Source organism: Coloeus monedula (genome assembly GCF_965178545.1).
Source record: "Coloeus monedula genome assembly, chromosome: 14".
Classification (NCBI taxonomy): domain Eukaryota; kingdom Metazoa; phylum Chordata; class Aves; order Passeriformes; family Corvidae; genus Coloeus; species Coloeus monedula.
Window position 1 is genome coordinate 20,809,052 of NC_138794.1, and position 16,128 is coordinate 20,825,179.

At 53.7% G+C, this 16,128-nt stretch overlaps 1 protein-coding gene across 1 annotated transcript; it reads right to left on the bottom strand.

Moving 5' to 3' along the window:
• Positions 1–10,841: 10,841 nt before the first annotated feature.
• On the bottom strand, positions 10,842–14,722 carry NMB (neuromedin B; the record flags this gene model as incomplete). Its single annotated transcript, XM_082290574.1, has 3 exons — positions 10,842–11,057; positions 13,868–14,070; positions 14,590–14,722. The coding sequence occupies 3 exons, from the start codon at positions 14,720–14,722 to the stop codon at positions 11,010–11,012; spliced, it is 384 nt and encodes a 127-aa protein (XP_082146700.1). The 3' UTR covers positions 10,842–11,009.
• Between the last annotated feature and the right edge of the window lie 1,406 nt (positions 14,723–16,128).

The following is a 16,128-nucleotide window of genomic DNA, read 5'->3' on the forward strand; positions in this document are numbered from 1 at the left end:
GGAAATTCAAGCTTTTGTGGTTTGCTCTTGTACTTTGGCATTTTGGTTGGCTGAAGAAGGTTGTATTGATACTGAGAGGGACCAGCGTGGCAGAAACACTCTCCTGACCCATGTTTGGGGTCTTCCCTCTGAAATTGGCACAGCCATCCCCTGGCTATTTCTTTTTGTATCCCAGTGAATGGGCTGGCTGGACGCCCACCCCCTTGGCAGAGGGAGGCCACAACAAGTTTCCACTCATGCCCGACAGGAAATAAAGGCATTTTTTGGGCAAGGATTTTGCCATTTCCCCTCAAGTCTCCAAATGGTCCTACCCAGTCTGAACACTGAATCCCTCCCCGAGAGTTGTTTGAAAAAATTACATAAAGGGTGGCAAGGGTGACGTGGCTGGGGAATGCATGTGCAGAGATGTGCTGTCTGGTGGGGATGTGGCACCAGCTCCAGCTCTGTCGGCCTCTGCAAAGAAGAGGGAGTTGTGAACTTCACAGCAAACAGAGCAAATCCTTAGGAGTGATCACATGGATGCCCGTGGGGCTTTGGACCTGTTGGAAAGGTGGAAACACATCTCCCTCCGTCTGTGGGAGAGGACAACTGAGGAGGTGGGTGGTAACTGGCAGGATGAAATTAATCAGGATGGGGAGGTGAAGTGACTCACGGGATGAGGGTCTAAACCATCCCTCGTTGCACTCCCTGGAGCTGGAAGAGGCAGCAGAGAGATGAGCCCTGCACTGGCTTGGATAGACCAAATGTGGAGTTTGCCTTTGGAAGGGATTGAGGCCCGGCAGGTTTGGGGCTGTTCAGGTGAGCATCACAAACCTGTCCTTTGGGGAGATACCCTATTGCCAGAAATGAAAACAAGGGGGAGGGAGTTCCCCTTCTTCTCAGCAACACAGGGTTTGTGTGCAAGGATGTCAGGGGGGAGCTCCCCGAGCTGCTCTGGTTCCCTCATCTGTCCCCAGCAGTGATGGAAATGGGGCGTGATGGTGACAGTGGGATTCTCCTCTTCCCTGGACTGCTGATGAGATCATATCCTGGGAAGTGTGAAAAAACTGCTTGATTTACCCCTCACCCAGCACTCTGCATATAGGAAGAGGCCATCATTAAACATGGTGTTTTTTCCACCTTTTCAAATGTTAAATTTCCTGGCTATTTCTGCAGGTAGTAAAGGAGTGTGTTTCATCACACAGTTTCGAGGGAATATTACGCGTTTTCCAGGGAGTTTCTTCTCCCGCTGTCAGCACCCTGCCCTTGCTGGGGCAGTCCTCTTCCTTGGGCAGCTTCTGCTTCACTCCCTCTGGAGAGATGGATCCCTGGATTAGGGATGAGTCATTTGATCCAGGTCACCGGAGGGAGGTGGGGGCGAGGGGAGCAGCACCCATCACCGCTTGTGCAAGCAGACGTTTAGTGCTGGATCAGCCGCCTCTCTCCGTGCTGGGAAGTGCAGTGAGGAAAGAGTGGGTACATGCCTGGGCAGGGAGATGATTTTGGGGATGGACCAGGAAGATTTCTGACCCACTGGAGCCAGAAAAACAGATGCCCAGGTGTCACTCTGCCCCATAGCTGTCCCCATCACCCCTCTGTCTTCTTCCCTGACAGGGACAAAGCTGCAGCTGGGGTCGAGCTGGGACTCTGTTGTGATGAAGCCCGTCCCGTGGGTCCTTGCCCAGGAATCTTTGTCACAGCTGAATGGCCCATGATTGAGCAGCTTGAAGGAAAGGACAGGAGGAAGGAAGGAGGGACTCCCTCTCATCAGTTCCACCTTGGTGAGCAGAGAGGCTGCCGTGGCCTTGGTTTGACTCTAGATATATTTGCAAGAAGGATCCATTTTCCAGCTCTATTTGGAAGTTACACATTTTGAGAGAGGGAGAAGGTGTTGCTACCCACTACACTGACCAGTGGGTTTCCTATCTTATGATGAAGACAGGTCAGGGTCACGTGAAAGGACTGCCAGGAGATGGAGGCAGAGCTCAGCAGGAGCCACACATCATCCTGGTGGGAACTGAAACAGGAGGGGTTTCAGCTGCACTTTGAGGAAATCCTCATCCAGAAATTTTGTTGAGTGTTCAGCCCTCTGCCCCTTCCAAGAGCCATCGTGCAGGAGAGGAACAAGTCTCTGGACACAGCCTGGACCTTCTGTGGCACATGACAGGAAGAGCATCTTGCTTTGGGTACTTGATCATCTCTACTTCCAGTCCCAAACAGCTGCTGTCAGCTCCTGCCAGTGTTACAGGTTTCCATGTGTTCTCAGAGATCCAGGGGACAGAAGCATAGCTGTCCCATTGCCCTCCCAAATATCTCCATCCCACCCACAGACTCCATGTTTGATCCCATGGGCACTACAACCCGTGCCTGGGTGGGGAACGGGCTGGGCCTGGTCCCGTTCCTTCCCTTGCCTTCCTGGGGCTACTCAGCTTGGATGAGGGGCTGCAGGTCCGGCCCTTCTCTGCTGTCCACGGACCCCAAGTGCCCCTTCCAGGCTGCCCTAATCCCAGCCTGCAACAGGGATATGGGGAGGGATCATGTGAGGATCTAAGCAGGTACCCTGATACCCTGGGGGGTGGGAGGAGAGGGGAAAGACGTCGCTTCCCATCTTGCATCTGTTACAGGTGTTTCTTCTCCATCAGAGTGCAAATGGATTTGCCTGTTCCCAAACTGCTCCTCCAGCCTCATCCCAGAGTGTCTCCCTCATCTGACAGAGCTCCTCTGCCCTGGGATGAGTCTCAGAGAAGTGCATAAGCTTTGGGATGCATCTCATCAGGGATTTTACTGTCCCGGTGTGGGGAACCTTGATAACAGATAACAGCCCTTCCCGCCAGCTCGATGTAACCATCAGGGAGTCAAACTTTTCCCAGCTTTGCTGGGGCTTGTTAATGATGCACTGTGTGGTAATTAGCACTTTCATCCCTGCCTGCAGCTTAGAGAGAAGCTTTCTCTTGTAATCCCTGGCATTAGAGGCCAATTTTAAGCAATAAACATTTTTCCATGGAAACTCCTCTGTCTTATATCTCCCTGCCAGCCTTGGAATCCCTTCACACCACCTCCTGAGGGGTGTGAGCTTCCAGATCTCGGATCAGCAGAGTGAACATTGTGGTGGAAGATATCCAAGGCAGATTTGGGGTTGGCCAGGTCTCCCATGCATGTTGTCTACCAGCTCTGGGTGTCACAAGAGCTTTGATGGACAATGTTCAGAGCTCTTCCCACCCAGTGCTCCTGTCCCACCAAACATCACCCTGGGATGGTGTCTTGCAGTTGGTGACAGTCCTGCTGTGAGTGAAGGGTTGAACCAGAGGCCCTCAGCAGTCACCCACCAGAATTTACACGAGACTGAAGGCCCTGTTCCTCCCACCATAGCCTCACAGACCTCCCAGCAGAGCTGGTTCCCTAAAACCTTTCAGGGTATGTGTCTCCCATCCTTCCAGGGAAAAGACACATGGCAGGGAGCTAGGAAGCTGGCCCTTCATGAAAGGACGTGGTCTTCTGAGGTCTAGGCCTGCCACCCAAATGTTCCCAGGCAAGAGGAACAGAGTCCCTTGTTGTCCCAAGTCCCAGGTAAGTATTCCCACAAGTCTCCTGCCCTGCCAGGAGCTCCCTTATCCCTTCCTGTGGCACTTGGATCCAGGTTCTGGAGCAGGTTGCTGCTTCCCACACCAGCAGCAGGGCCAGGCTGGAGCTGCTTCCTGAGGCCATGCTGGAGGCTGGTGGCTCCCTTATCAGTGCCACCACCCTGGACCAGTTTTTGCTGGTTTTGGCCTGAAAACACTTGGAACAGGCACAGATTCCCTCCTGAAGGCAAAGGTGTCCTTGGCACGTGAGGGGGTGGGGGATGTCAACAAGGCTGTGGGAACAGCGAGAGAAGGAAATGGAAAGAAAGGAGTGTCCTAAGTTTCTGTATCCCACCTGGACTAGGAAAGGGTCTTACTGTATTCACCTCTGCCTACTCCTTCAGGAAGCAGATTTGCCAGAATTACTGCTTGGCTTGTCTGCCACAATAGGAAAACACCTCAGTGTGGCAGTACTGACCTACACATATTTTATAAAATCCCTAAATTCCATGGAAATTCTTGCACCTCTACAATTCCTGGCATAGTCTCAACATTGTGCAAGGAGTTCAAAGGTTGGCTGGTGGCCATGGTAGGAGGTGGTTTATGGCACCTTCCTTTGCAGCACAGTGGGACCGTGAGTGCCACGAGCTGTAACTGGTGCAATTTCCCAGTGCTACCTCAGGTGCATCCTGCTCACTGTATTTTATGCTCCACGAGCCTGAAGAACCAATAAATATATGAACACCTTATTCCTATTGGAGTCCTTGGCTCCTTCTCAGCCCCATACAGAGGTTAAAATGAATAGAAATGAATAGAAAATGGCAGCAAGATTGTGTTGTGTTCTCTCACTGCACTCCAGCACCCTGATGATTTTGGGAGTCCTGTGGCAGGAGGGCTCTCATCCAACCCCATGGCTGGTTTTGTCCCTACTGCTCTGGAGCTGTTTTCATCCCATACAAAAGCCCATAAAAGAAGACTTTGTGGGTCTGTAGCTGGGATGGTCCCTGGCTCCAATCTGGTGCACACACACTGTAACAGCATCTCCTGAGCGGGGTCATATAGAGGGCTTTGGCTCAGACACAGCCCTGAGACCTCCCAGACTGGGCAGGCAGGGGACTGTGATTCTGCTGACACAGCCAAGCACCTGTGCCTCTTCCCTTGGGTTATTCACAGCAGGAGAACACTCAGGATTTCAAGGCTCCATGTTCTGTGATGTCCATGCTGTAGTTTCTGAAGCACAGCCCATCCTAGTCCAGAGCAAGGCATTTCCTTGGGGCCAGGGTGAACACATCCCTTGGGGGAAGATTTGGCTTGGAACCAGCAACACTGGAGTCATTTCATATCCCAGAAGGCTGGGATTTCTCCTGGGCTGAGAAAGAGGGTCAGGAGAAGAGTTTCCTCTAAAGACCAGAGCAGTGAGAACAGACTGGTGTGTCCAGGGAGTTTGGCCCCTTCTCATTTCCAAGTGAAACTGGAGAACTGTTGTTCCAATGTGAAATGGGTCCCAAACTGCTGGGGCTCCTACAGAAGTACCAGATCTCTGTCAGGCCTCTTGCTGTCTACCATCTTTAGTTGAATCTCTTCAAGAGCCAAGGACCTGATGTAACGAAAGGCTTCACCACAAGAAAAAGGAAGAAGATTCTGTGGATTGAGATAAGAACAGTTTGATAATTGAAAGATCACAAAAATGTAAAAATACTAATAATACTAGTGATACTCCATACTACTACTGCTAATGATAATAGCTGTAATTAAAAAAAAATGTTAAAAGAACACACAAGAAAAACAAGGGATGCACGATTCATGCTCACCATCTGCTGACCAATGCCCAGGCTGCCCCTGAGGGCAACTGGAGGCTCCTCCCAGTTTATATACTGAATATGATGTTCTGTATTATGGAATATCCCTCAGCTGTCCTGGCCATGATTCCCTCAACTTCCTGGGCAACTCCTCACTGGCAGAGCATGGGACACTGAAAAGTCCTTGACTTAGAGTAAGCTCAGCAACAGCCCAAACATCCCTGTGTTGTCAACATTATTCTGGTCCTGCATCCAAACCACACCTCTGGACCAGCTATTGAGACAAAAATTAACTCTATCCCAGTAAAACCAGGGCAGTAGCCACCCCTTACCCACACCACTGACGGTATGCCAGGTTCCACACTTCCCAGGACCCTGTGACCTTCCTTGTGTTCTGATGGATACACACAGAGATCATTCCCACAGTTGATGGACTGTGCCTGTAAAAGTCCACTGAGTTCATTTTGACCATGACCTTGGGTTCCAGCTGTCTTTCAGGGCAGCAAAAGTTTGTTCCATGCTAAAGCCAGTTCTTATTCCATCACCACTGCACTTGTCCAGTTTCATCAAAGTTCATCCCTTGTTAATGTGATGATCAGAGGGGAGTCAGGTTCAGATCCCCAAATCCAGACCGTGCTGTGAAGTGCCTGGTGGGATGAGGAGTGTGTAGAAGTGCCATAGAAGTGATAATGCACAGCATTATGTACCAACTGACTTCATACAATTGAATTTATCAGCTGTTCTCACCCGAGATCAAATTGCCTTGAGGCACAGTTGGTCTTTCCCATCCTCCAGCACCCACAAAGTGGACTCAAGTCCTTGAGCAAAAGGAATCCCATAGATTGGGTTTGCCTTTGCCTGAGGCAGGAATAACCCAGATTGTTTTCTCCAGCATATACTTTATGTGCACTGCAGGAACTTTATCCCATTCTGCTGTACCTAAAGGTTTGGATTGGGCAGGGCCAGCCCAACAGGCAGATCCCTTGATGTTGACTGAGTGGTTGTTGGCCTCTGTTAAACGCATATCTCAATGTTTGAAGGTCCTATCACCCTCTCAGTGTCATCTTCACCAGTCTGATTTTTCCAGAGGCTGGTGCATGATAGGAAAAAGTGAGCTGGTGGGTTATATCATAAGGAAAAGGCCTTTGTATCCCTTAGCACAGAATCACAGGATCTCTGAGGTTGGAAAAGACCTCCAAGACCACTGAGTCCAACCAGTGACCAATCCCCACGTTGCCAACCAGCCCAGAGCACTGAGTGCCCTGTCAAGTCATTCCTTAGACACCTCCAGGATGGGGACTCCCTCTCCCTGAGCAGCCCCTTTCAATACCTGACCACCATTTCTGTGAAAAAATTTCTCCTGATGTCCAAACTGAACATCCCCTGGCACAGCTTGAGGCTCTTTCCTCTCCTCCTGTCCCTGTTCTCTGGCAGCAGAGCCCGACCCTCCCTGCCTGCCCCCTCCTGTCAGGGACTTGTGTAGAGCCACAAGGTCCCCCCTGAGCCTCCTTTGCTCCAGCCTGAGCCCCTTTCCAGCTCCCTCAGCCGCTCCTGGGGCTCCAGCCCCTTCCCAGCTCGGTTCTCTTCTCTGGACCTGCTCCAGCCCCTCAATGTTCTTCTTGGAGTGAGGGGCCCAGAGCTCCCCCGCAGGACTGGAGGTGCTTCAGCAGTGCCCAGCACAGGCGATGGGCACTGCCCTGGGCTGTGGCCACACTAGTTTTGCTACAAGCCAGGTGCTGTTGGCCTTTTTGGCCACTTGGAATCTCTATAAGCTTTGAGATCGTACACTACATTTAACGTCCCCTCCTCTGCACTAGGATGCCCTGCTCCCTGGAAATCATTTGGATACAGTGCCAAGCTCTGGAAACCCACTTCCTCGGGCTGTCCTGGCCTCTGTCCTGGCCGGGTTTACCTTGGTCAGGTCAGGGTTTCACGCCCATATCAGGATATGAAGAGCTTTCCCTGGAGGAGCGTGGGGGGTGGCAATGGAATTTAGGAGACGGTTTTGCTCCCTGATGGCAGCCTGCTTCCCTTTCTGCCTCTTTCCCTCCCTTCCTCACTGTCTGGCTTGTTGGTCTCCTGTGGAAGAGGTCTCCAAGCACCTCAGAGGAGGGAGCACCCCACCCCGGGGCCTGATGTCTTTGCGAGAACACAGCAGGAGAGTGTCCTCTGTCAGTGAGCACGGCAGGGAGCACTTCACCAAGCCTGGGACAACAATGACACCAAGTGGTGGCAGTGGGCTTTCACTGGCACCCCCTGAGCCAGCTCCTGCTCTGAGCCACCCCACAACCAAAGACGCAAATGTCAATGGTGAAGGTGGCTTGCGTCCATTTATCTCACTTCACGTTCTTTGCCCATCCCTGGGGTCGTGCCATGGCAGGCTGGGGGGGAAGCCGAGGAGCAGCAATGCTCACAGCTGTCTGTCCAGGAGCCCTCAGGGCTTCCAAGGAAATGTGTCACAGGTCTGAGCAGCCCAGGAAAGTCATCCCAGTGACCCTGAGGGGTCTCCTTGCATCTCTGCTTGTGGTGTGCAGAAACAGCAAGTTCTGCTGTGAGCAAGGACTTGAACCCCAGCAGCAGTGTGGAGGGTCATCCTCAAACCAGAGGAGCAATGGGAACAAACCAGAGCCGGGAAAAACACTAGAGTGAAGAATTTACTAATTTTCTAAGCTAGGGCACAAAGCTTTGGTCCTGGAACTTTCCAAAGAACATGACCTGGTGAGTGATAGGACATTGTGCTAAGCCTGAGCGTGCTGTGGGCCAGCAGGTAAATGTCAGAAAGGTGGATGACAGGGCAGAGCTGGCAAACTGCCAAAAATGATGAGCTTCTTCAAAAGCTTTCTTGACCTTCTCAGTTTGTAATCTAAATTCAAGAGGGAATAGGGGTTTAGTTGTTTGCCTGTGAGGGAGAAATAGAAACACTGAAACAGCCGAGCAGCAGACCCAGTCTCCACACGTGGAGGTTTTCAAGCCCTGAGTAACCCAGTCTGAGCTCAGGGCTCACGCTGCTTTGGGCAGATGGCTGGACTAGAGATCTGCTGAGATTTTCTCCAGCCTGAGTCATCCTGTGCTTGTAGGATGGTGTCCAAGGGAGGTGCAGGACACTCAGGGCTCGGGGGACCAGCATTGCTCCAGTCTGTGCAGCAGTTCAGAGGAGGAGGATGAAGAGATGCTCCACGGTGGAAAATGCACTCCTTGAATGGACCACAGCCACGGAAGGCACTGCCTGTGGAAGGCTCATCCATGACAGAGCAGGTACATCCCTCCTGCCTGCAGCTGTTGCTCCCACAAGAGGACTGAGTGTCACCTGCAGTGACAACAGGGAGGAGGAGAGGTGCTGGAAGTGAGTCTGGCAAAGGGGAGGGGAGGCACCTTCCCCAGGTGTGAAAATGCTTGGGGGGTTTGTTTTTTTCCAAAACCTGAATCAAATACTTATATTAAATTAATTGACAATAAATTAACTTATATTCCCCAAGGTGAGCCTGTTCCAGCCATGGCAGCAGTCACCAAGTGACCTCCCCCTTCTTTATTTCAATCCAGAGGAGAGTGACGGGGGGCTGGGGACAGACAGACAGAGAGGCAGCTGGACAGGTTCTGGCTCAGTCAGTGGGAGAATGAGGATCTCACCTGGGTGTCTCATGGCCAGGAACCTGCTCCTCCTCCAGTGAGCTTGACAGGGTGGTCCCATGACACATCAAGTCAGGAACCCCATTAGGCTGTCAGTCCCTCACACTGCTGGCTGAGTGGCATCTGGTTTCCTCCAGTGTCAAACACAATCCACAGTGTCATTATTTTTCTTGCTAATAATTAGTTTTAAGCCAATTAGCTTAGTTCTAGCTAATGAAAAGGTGATCTGGGGGTCACCCACATCCCAGAACACAACAACCAGTCTGGGCAAAAAGTAGACAGAAGTCAGATTCCTGTGTGAACAACTGCAGGACAGTGAGAAACCTCTTGAGCAAAGCTGGTGGGTAGGAGACCATGAAGGGCTCACAAAAGGAATAACTACAGGTGGTGCTACAGGTGGGCTGTTCACCAGCAGGATGTAGAACCTGGGAGGCTCAAGGTGATGCTCTTCCCTGGGGCTGCAGCCAAGCAAATGCTCCAGTGAGGAAGAGGAGGCTTCACAGGATCTGAACTATCTTTGAAGGGATAGGGAGCATGGTGGGAAGGTCTCTTAGCATGGCTTTGACCCCTTTACTAGTTACCAGCATCTTCAGATGCTGGATCATCCTTGGCTTGGTGTGATGTGGCTCTGAGGTTCCTGTTCCTGGGAGAATGGCTCTCGTCCTGTGGGATCAGAGGATCAGGCTGAATGGGGAGCAGAGTGTGAAAGTTCATGGTTTCATTTATGGCATCATTCTGGGCTCTGCTGCCAGGTTTTGCCCTTCTGGGGGACAGCCCCAGGGCCATGGAGATATTCCAAGGAAAGGCTGACACAGTAGCAATTGCTCAGCTGGGAGGAGAGAAGGCTCAGGAGAGACCTCAGAGCTCCTACTAGTGCCTAAAGGGGCTCCAGGAGAGCTGGAGAGGGACTGGGGATGAGGGACTGGGGACAAGGGCCTGGAGTGCGAGGACAAGGACAAATACCTTCCCACTGCCAGAGGGCAGGGACAGACAGGATATTGGGAAAGAATTTCTCCCTCTGAGGGTGGGGAGGCCCTGGCACAGGGTACCCAGAGCAGCTGTGGCTGCCCCTGCATCCCTGGAAGTGCCCAGGGTCAGGCTGGACGGGGCTTGGAGCAACCTGGGATAGTGGAAGGTGTCCCTGCCCATGGAACATGGCTACAAGATGATCTTCAATGTCCCTTCTAACCCAACCCATTCTCTGATCCCATGACCCCAAGGAGGGGCTGGCAGCCCTGGGGTGCACCTGTGAGCAGCACTTTCAGAAGGTATAGAACCAGAGTCTGCTCATGGGACTGTTCCATCACTCATTCCAGCCAGGTCGCAGCTCCCTTCCCCAGCCATCCTGCACAACAAAGGGCCTCAGGGCTGTACCTCTGCCCCTGGGTGTGCTTAGCTACATGCACGAGGTGAGGGTGCACCAAGCCATCCTCACAAAGCAGCCTCATCATCACACTGTTTGATGCCAAGGCCAACGAGCCTGCAGTTAACCCTGGGGTGCCACAAGGCTGCGACTCTGACTGAGCCAGAAATCCCACCACTGCCAGGACAAGACTTTGCTGGTAATATTCCCAGCAAGGAGGGTCACAAATATGCTCCAGTGGTGAGTGGCGTGATCAGCTCACCCAAGTGTGCTGTTTTGTCACATCAGGATCTCCTTCAGTGAGCAGAGGCTGCAGGGACTGAATCCAACCCCTCTGAGCTGTTGAGAGCCAGGAACTCCCCTTCACCCTGCCCCAAGGTGCTCCCACTCCCCCTTCTCCCTGCACAGGCCCAGGGGGGTCTGCCCTCCTAGCTCCACAGAAGAGTCTGTTCAAAGAGCCAGTTTTATTCACAGGGGCACATCAGACGTCAAGAAAACACAAAACATACAGGAACTATACAGAGAGGCTCCGCTTTTCACACACACCATCACTATTAACAATATTACACAGAGAGAATAAATAAAAGTGATGTTGCTGTAGAAACCCCCAAGGACGATGCTGTCCTGAGTTCACCACACACAGCCGACCTTGCAGACCTCATCGTCCCCAGCTGCACCTCCTCAGTTTGAAAAGTACTTCTCCAGCACCTTTGTTAAAAGCCCTGTCTCCTACAAAACAAGACACAACAGTGAGACACGGGGTCATGAACACAACCACCACCATCACCACCCATGCTGGGTGCCACGGGGCAGATCAGACAAACATCCCATGCTGGAAGCATGACGGCACTTTCAGGGGTGGCTTGGGACAGCCCATGGGAAGGACACAGCCAGAAGCCTCCCATCTGTGCTCCAACAGCTGAACCATGGCTGTCAGATGTCAGAGGGAAACTTCATCCCAGTGAGGCAGCAGCTCCAGGGGAGAGCCTCATTCAGCAGAGAATGTGAGAAGGCAAAAAGAGAGAAAATACAGCAGGGAAGAGTCACAGAGGGGCTTGTGGGAGTGGCACTACCCACAGGTCCCAGAGCTATGCAAGGCAGCACCTGCCTTCAGGCAGAAGGGCTCTCCCCATACCCCTGGAGCTGTTCCATTCCACGCACACGGTCTCTGCATCCTGGGGAATTAATGCCACACACCCGAGGAGATGACAAAGGATGGGAAGGATCCTCCTCTGCCACCCCAATCCTTGTCACACACAGCAACGTGGCAGCACTGTGAAGCCCCAGCATGCTGAGAGCCAAGCCCTGTCTGCCACACATGGCTGGAAAGTTGAGATGGAAGCGACAGATCCTGAGCAGGGCATGGACAGGGAGTTGCACAGGGCAGAGCTATGAAAAAGCCTGTGAGGAAGGTCAGTTTAGGCTGGGTGCTGACACCCAGTGTCTAACAACAGTCACGCTGAGGGGGAAAGCTGTCAGGGCAGACAAGCTACCCAGACAGCTTTCCCCCTCAAGCCAAGCCAAGCTGGACTGGCACTGTGACAACCACAAGAGCAAGAAAAAGTACGGTCACACAGAACAGTACAACCTGGGCAGCACTCAGAGGCACTGGGGAGAAGCAATTCCGTAATATCCGCAACAGCAGAGAGGTGAGGATGCCCTGGGGATGGGTGGGAGAAAGGAGCAGGAGGGCAGGAGTTGGGGAAGTGAGGTGCTCAGAGGTGCCCAAGGAGCAAAACCAGAAACAGCACCCAGCAAGGTGACCAAGGGAACCAGGGCACTGGCCAAGGAGAGGCTTCAGGCTTTGGGAAGAGAAAGGGAGGGGCAGGAGCCAGCTGTACATCAAGCAGCTCAGCTGTGATGCCACACATGGGCAGGGCATCCCACCCAGAGAGGCACCAGGCACTGAGACAGGCACTGGCCAGCACCTGCATGGCCACAGACAAATTGCCCTCCAGCAGCAGAGCTTTGGCACCCAGTCCCACACCTGGCCAGTGCCCACCTCTGAGCACTGGGAAGGAGCACTGGCAGGGCTGGCAGGGCTCAGGCACTCATATGGAGCCTGTGGCACAGCACCAGTGCTCAGGGCAGCCTCTGCACAGGCACATCTGCAACATGAGCAGCGACCTACGCAGGGGAGAGCCCCAGGGAGCACCTTTACCAAATTCACACCACACACTCAGAAACAAGGCAGGTCAGCACATCTACCAGCTCTGCCATCCTCTCAACAAGTGCCCTCCTGCTCAAAGGTTCCTTGGAGGGGATGGGGAAGGGTCCAGAACCTCCACAGCCCTCATCTTCTTTCCTGCTGCATCTGAGAAGCAAAGACTGCAGCAGCCCAGCACAGCACACTGCACAGGGAGTGGGGTGGGCTGATGCCTTCAGCCATGCCCAGCTGGATCTTCACTGTGAAAAGCCCTCTACTCAATGGGAACGGCTCTTTAGGAAGCCTCAGTTTACCTTAATCTGCTGAAAGTGATTCAAAAAGGTGCTTGAACAATCAGTGGCACTCAGGCTCCCAAGTCTGCAACTCTGCTCCACCTGTGCCTTCCCAAAAAAAGCATAGAGGAGCAAGCCCTGCCTAACCCTGCATAGCAGAAATAGCTTTACCTGTGTGCAGTGCTACTGGACAGCTCCTCAGGCTTCTGGCCCAGTGGGACAGCACAGGTGGGACTGACCTAAGAGAATTTCATCCTTTTTAGACTCCCAGTTACTTCCTGCAGTGAGTGGAAAGGGTGAGGCACCAGGGAAGTGTGCAGGAGGCAACAAACAAGCAGAGCCACACAGACGAATTCCATCTATGGACACAGCAATTCCATCCCTGGACTGAGCAATTGGATCTCCACATCCTGCCTGAGGATCTGTGTCTGTGCACTGCTCCCAGGGGCAGGTTTTCCACGAGGAGCTGAGCGAGCTCCAAGGTAAAAGCCACAGTGAGGAGGCTGAGGATCTGCCGATACACAGTGGGACCAGTGGAGCTCCTGCCCTCTCCCTGCTCCCCAAAACCCACTCTGAAGCAGCAGGACCAGTGCACACCTCCCTTCTGCAAGGCTTTGTGCCCTCAGCACTGAGGAATCCCAACCATCGTGACACAGAGCCAAAGCTCTTTGCTTGACAGATACTTTCCCTTCACACACTCTGTCCCTCTTGGTGTCTCTCTTCAGAAATAAGAGGGAGAAGGGATTTCCCTGTCCTTGGAAAAGGGAACACCATCCTCTTCTGCATCTGGCTGAGGAAGACCCAGATGCTTATTAACAAGCCCTGGAGATCACCACTGTCACAGCTCCATCACAGTGTTACTTGCTCATCCTCACACCCTTCCCAAGCACCTGGGATTGTTACTGCCCAGCTAGACACATGCCTCAGGACACTTCTCCTCTGTCCCTTTATGGTTGGTCTTAAGAAATGGTTTAAGGAGGGTTAAAAGGAGGGTAAAGGGGGGAGTGCACCTCTAGCAGCTGTGCAGGTGCTCCCATCTCCAGCACAGCTCCTCCACCTTCCTGCTCAGAGCATCTCCCTCCATGTAAGTCAGTATTCACCTGGTCAGTGAGGTCGTATTTCCCTTGGTTCTCATCCAATAGTCTTTCTTGCAGGAGGATTTTCAGGAGCTCCCGGGTCAGCAGTTCCATCATGTCCTCCAGCAGGGCTCGTAGAGAGGGACCGAAGACCACTGGCACTGCAGGCTCCTCCGGAGTCTCCAGGTGTGGGGAGCCTGTGACGCTCTTCTTCCCCATGAAGTGACCTGCAACACCACACACGGTGTGTCTGGGGGGACACAGGGCTCCAGCTGGGCTGTCACCGGCCACCCTGCACCGGCACAAACCAGCAAGAAGCACCAAGTGACCTAATGCCCAAACCAGCTGAGTTAAGGGAAACCCAGAAATCCCAGGTCGTCACTCCGCATGGGATTTTTGGGAAACTTCCCACTCGGCTCCCGCTGACAGGCTCTCCGGGGTTACAGAGATGCCACCCGGGGAGGCTGAACCTGATACCCACGGATGCCGGACTGCTCAGTCTGCTGGGGATGTTGGACCTAACACCCGGGGATGCTGTACTCGTCAGTCGCCTGAGGACGCTGGACCTGCCGCCCGGGGATGCAGGTGGAGGTGGCTTCACGCCTGCCCTGGTCTCCCCCTGCCCACCGTGGTCCTGCCAGCATTCCCCTCCCCTCGTGGGAGCGGGGGGCTCCGCACAGGCAGCCACAGGACAGTGCAGGAGCTCGCCGTGCCCCGCACACCCCGCGTGTCCCCCCGCCCGGTACCTGTGGCCCAGAGGTTGCCGCGGGGGTTGACCTTGATCTTGGCGGCCTGGCTGCGGTGCTCGGCGAAGTCGAGGTGGACGGCAGGTCCCAGCGCGGCTCCGCAGAGCAGCAGCAGGAGGCAGCGCAGCGCCATCGCCGCCGCGGGACCCGCGCCCGCCGCCGCCGCCGCCGCCCTTATACCCGCGGGGGCGGGACCTCGCTGAGCCCGCCCCGCCCCGGGCGGGCACACCCCGAGCTCCGCTTGTGCCCCTCGGGTGCCAGCCTGGCGCTCGGGCGGCGCGGGACGCCTTTTTTACTCACTTTCAGCAGAGCCACCACTGGGGCTGAGCCAGTCCCAAAATCTCTCCGTCATGGCCTGTCCGTGCTTCCACCTTCTCCATGCTGCCTTTTTGCGCTGGAGCTCAGCCATGAGCTTCATTTCCAGCTCAGCTCAAAGCCATCTCCCAATACGTGTACTTGCGCACCTGATTATCGCGATGGATAATCCGAGGATCCTGTCCTTAAGGACCTGCCAGCTCTGCCCAGCTCCTTCACTTTCCAGAGGAGCCTCCCAGAGGATCCCACTTACAGCAGAGCGTGAGCACCAGTCCGTGTATCGCTTCTCACCTTTTCCACTCCCTTTGAGGTTTTGCAGACCGCTGTTTCCTCATTACTTATACCCAAACCTTCCATGGATTATTATGTTCCCCAAGAGCTCCTCCTTTTCCATTAAAGGCATGGAGCTGTGCCCAGCCATGCCAGGGATGCAGATAGTGGGGGCCTGGGACACAGACTGTGTGTGCCCAGGGCTCAAGTGAAGTGAATTCCAGGTAAAACTGGAAGCATTTGATCAGAGGGCTCCAAGACACAGGTTCTGCTCTGTTTCTTCTTATCCCTTGCCTGCAGCCAGCAAGGATTCCTCCAGGTTCCATATTTACACAGGGATACTCTCAGAGTCTGGACCTCAGCAGGCTGGGGTGAGGTCTGGTGGGGGTATCCAGGGTCCGACACAGTCCTGGCAGGTCCATAGTGATGAGGAGGGCCTGGGGCCAGGTCAAGCCAGTCACTCAGTCAGACACTGCTGAGCTCCCACAACACAGATCACTGACAGACTACAGGCCCAGGGCTGAGCTCAAAGTGGTTCCTGGGTCCATGTGGATAGAGGAAATTCCCAGGTGAGACATGAAAGTCAATTAGTGTCCTAAAGACCCTGACAGCTTCTGCTGGATTTACAGTTCCACAACTTCGCGAGGAGCTGCTGGTCAGTGGGGATGAGATGACCCAGTTCTGGGAAGTGGCAGAGGGAATTCATTAGCAATGCCCTCCTCAGCATGTGCTACTGTTCAGGAGAACAGGGCTGGAGGGGACACATTCCCTTCAGCAGCAGGGGGTCAGAGTTCAGACTGCAAACTCAGCTCTAAGTTTACGAGAAGAAAAAAAAATCCCAAAGTGTTCCTGTGTTACCAGGCATCCTCCCAGACTGTGTGAGTGTCCCCTCGGGTGGCCAGGTCAGCGTGGGCTCCCTTACTGTTCCAGAGATGTGGCACAGTGATGGACAGG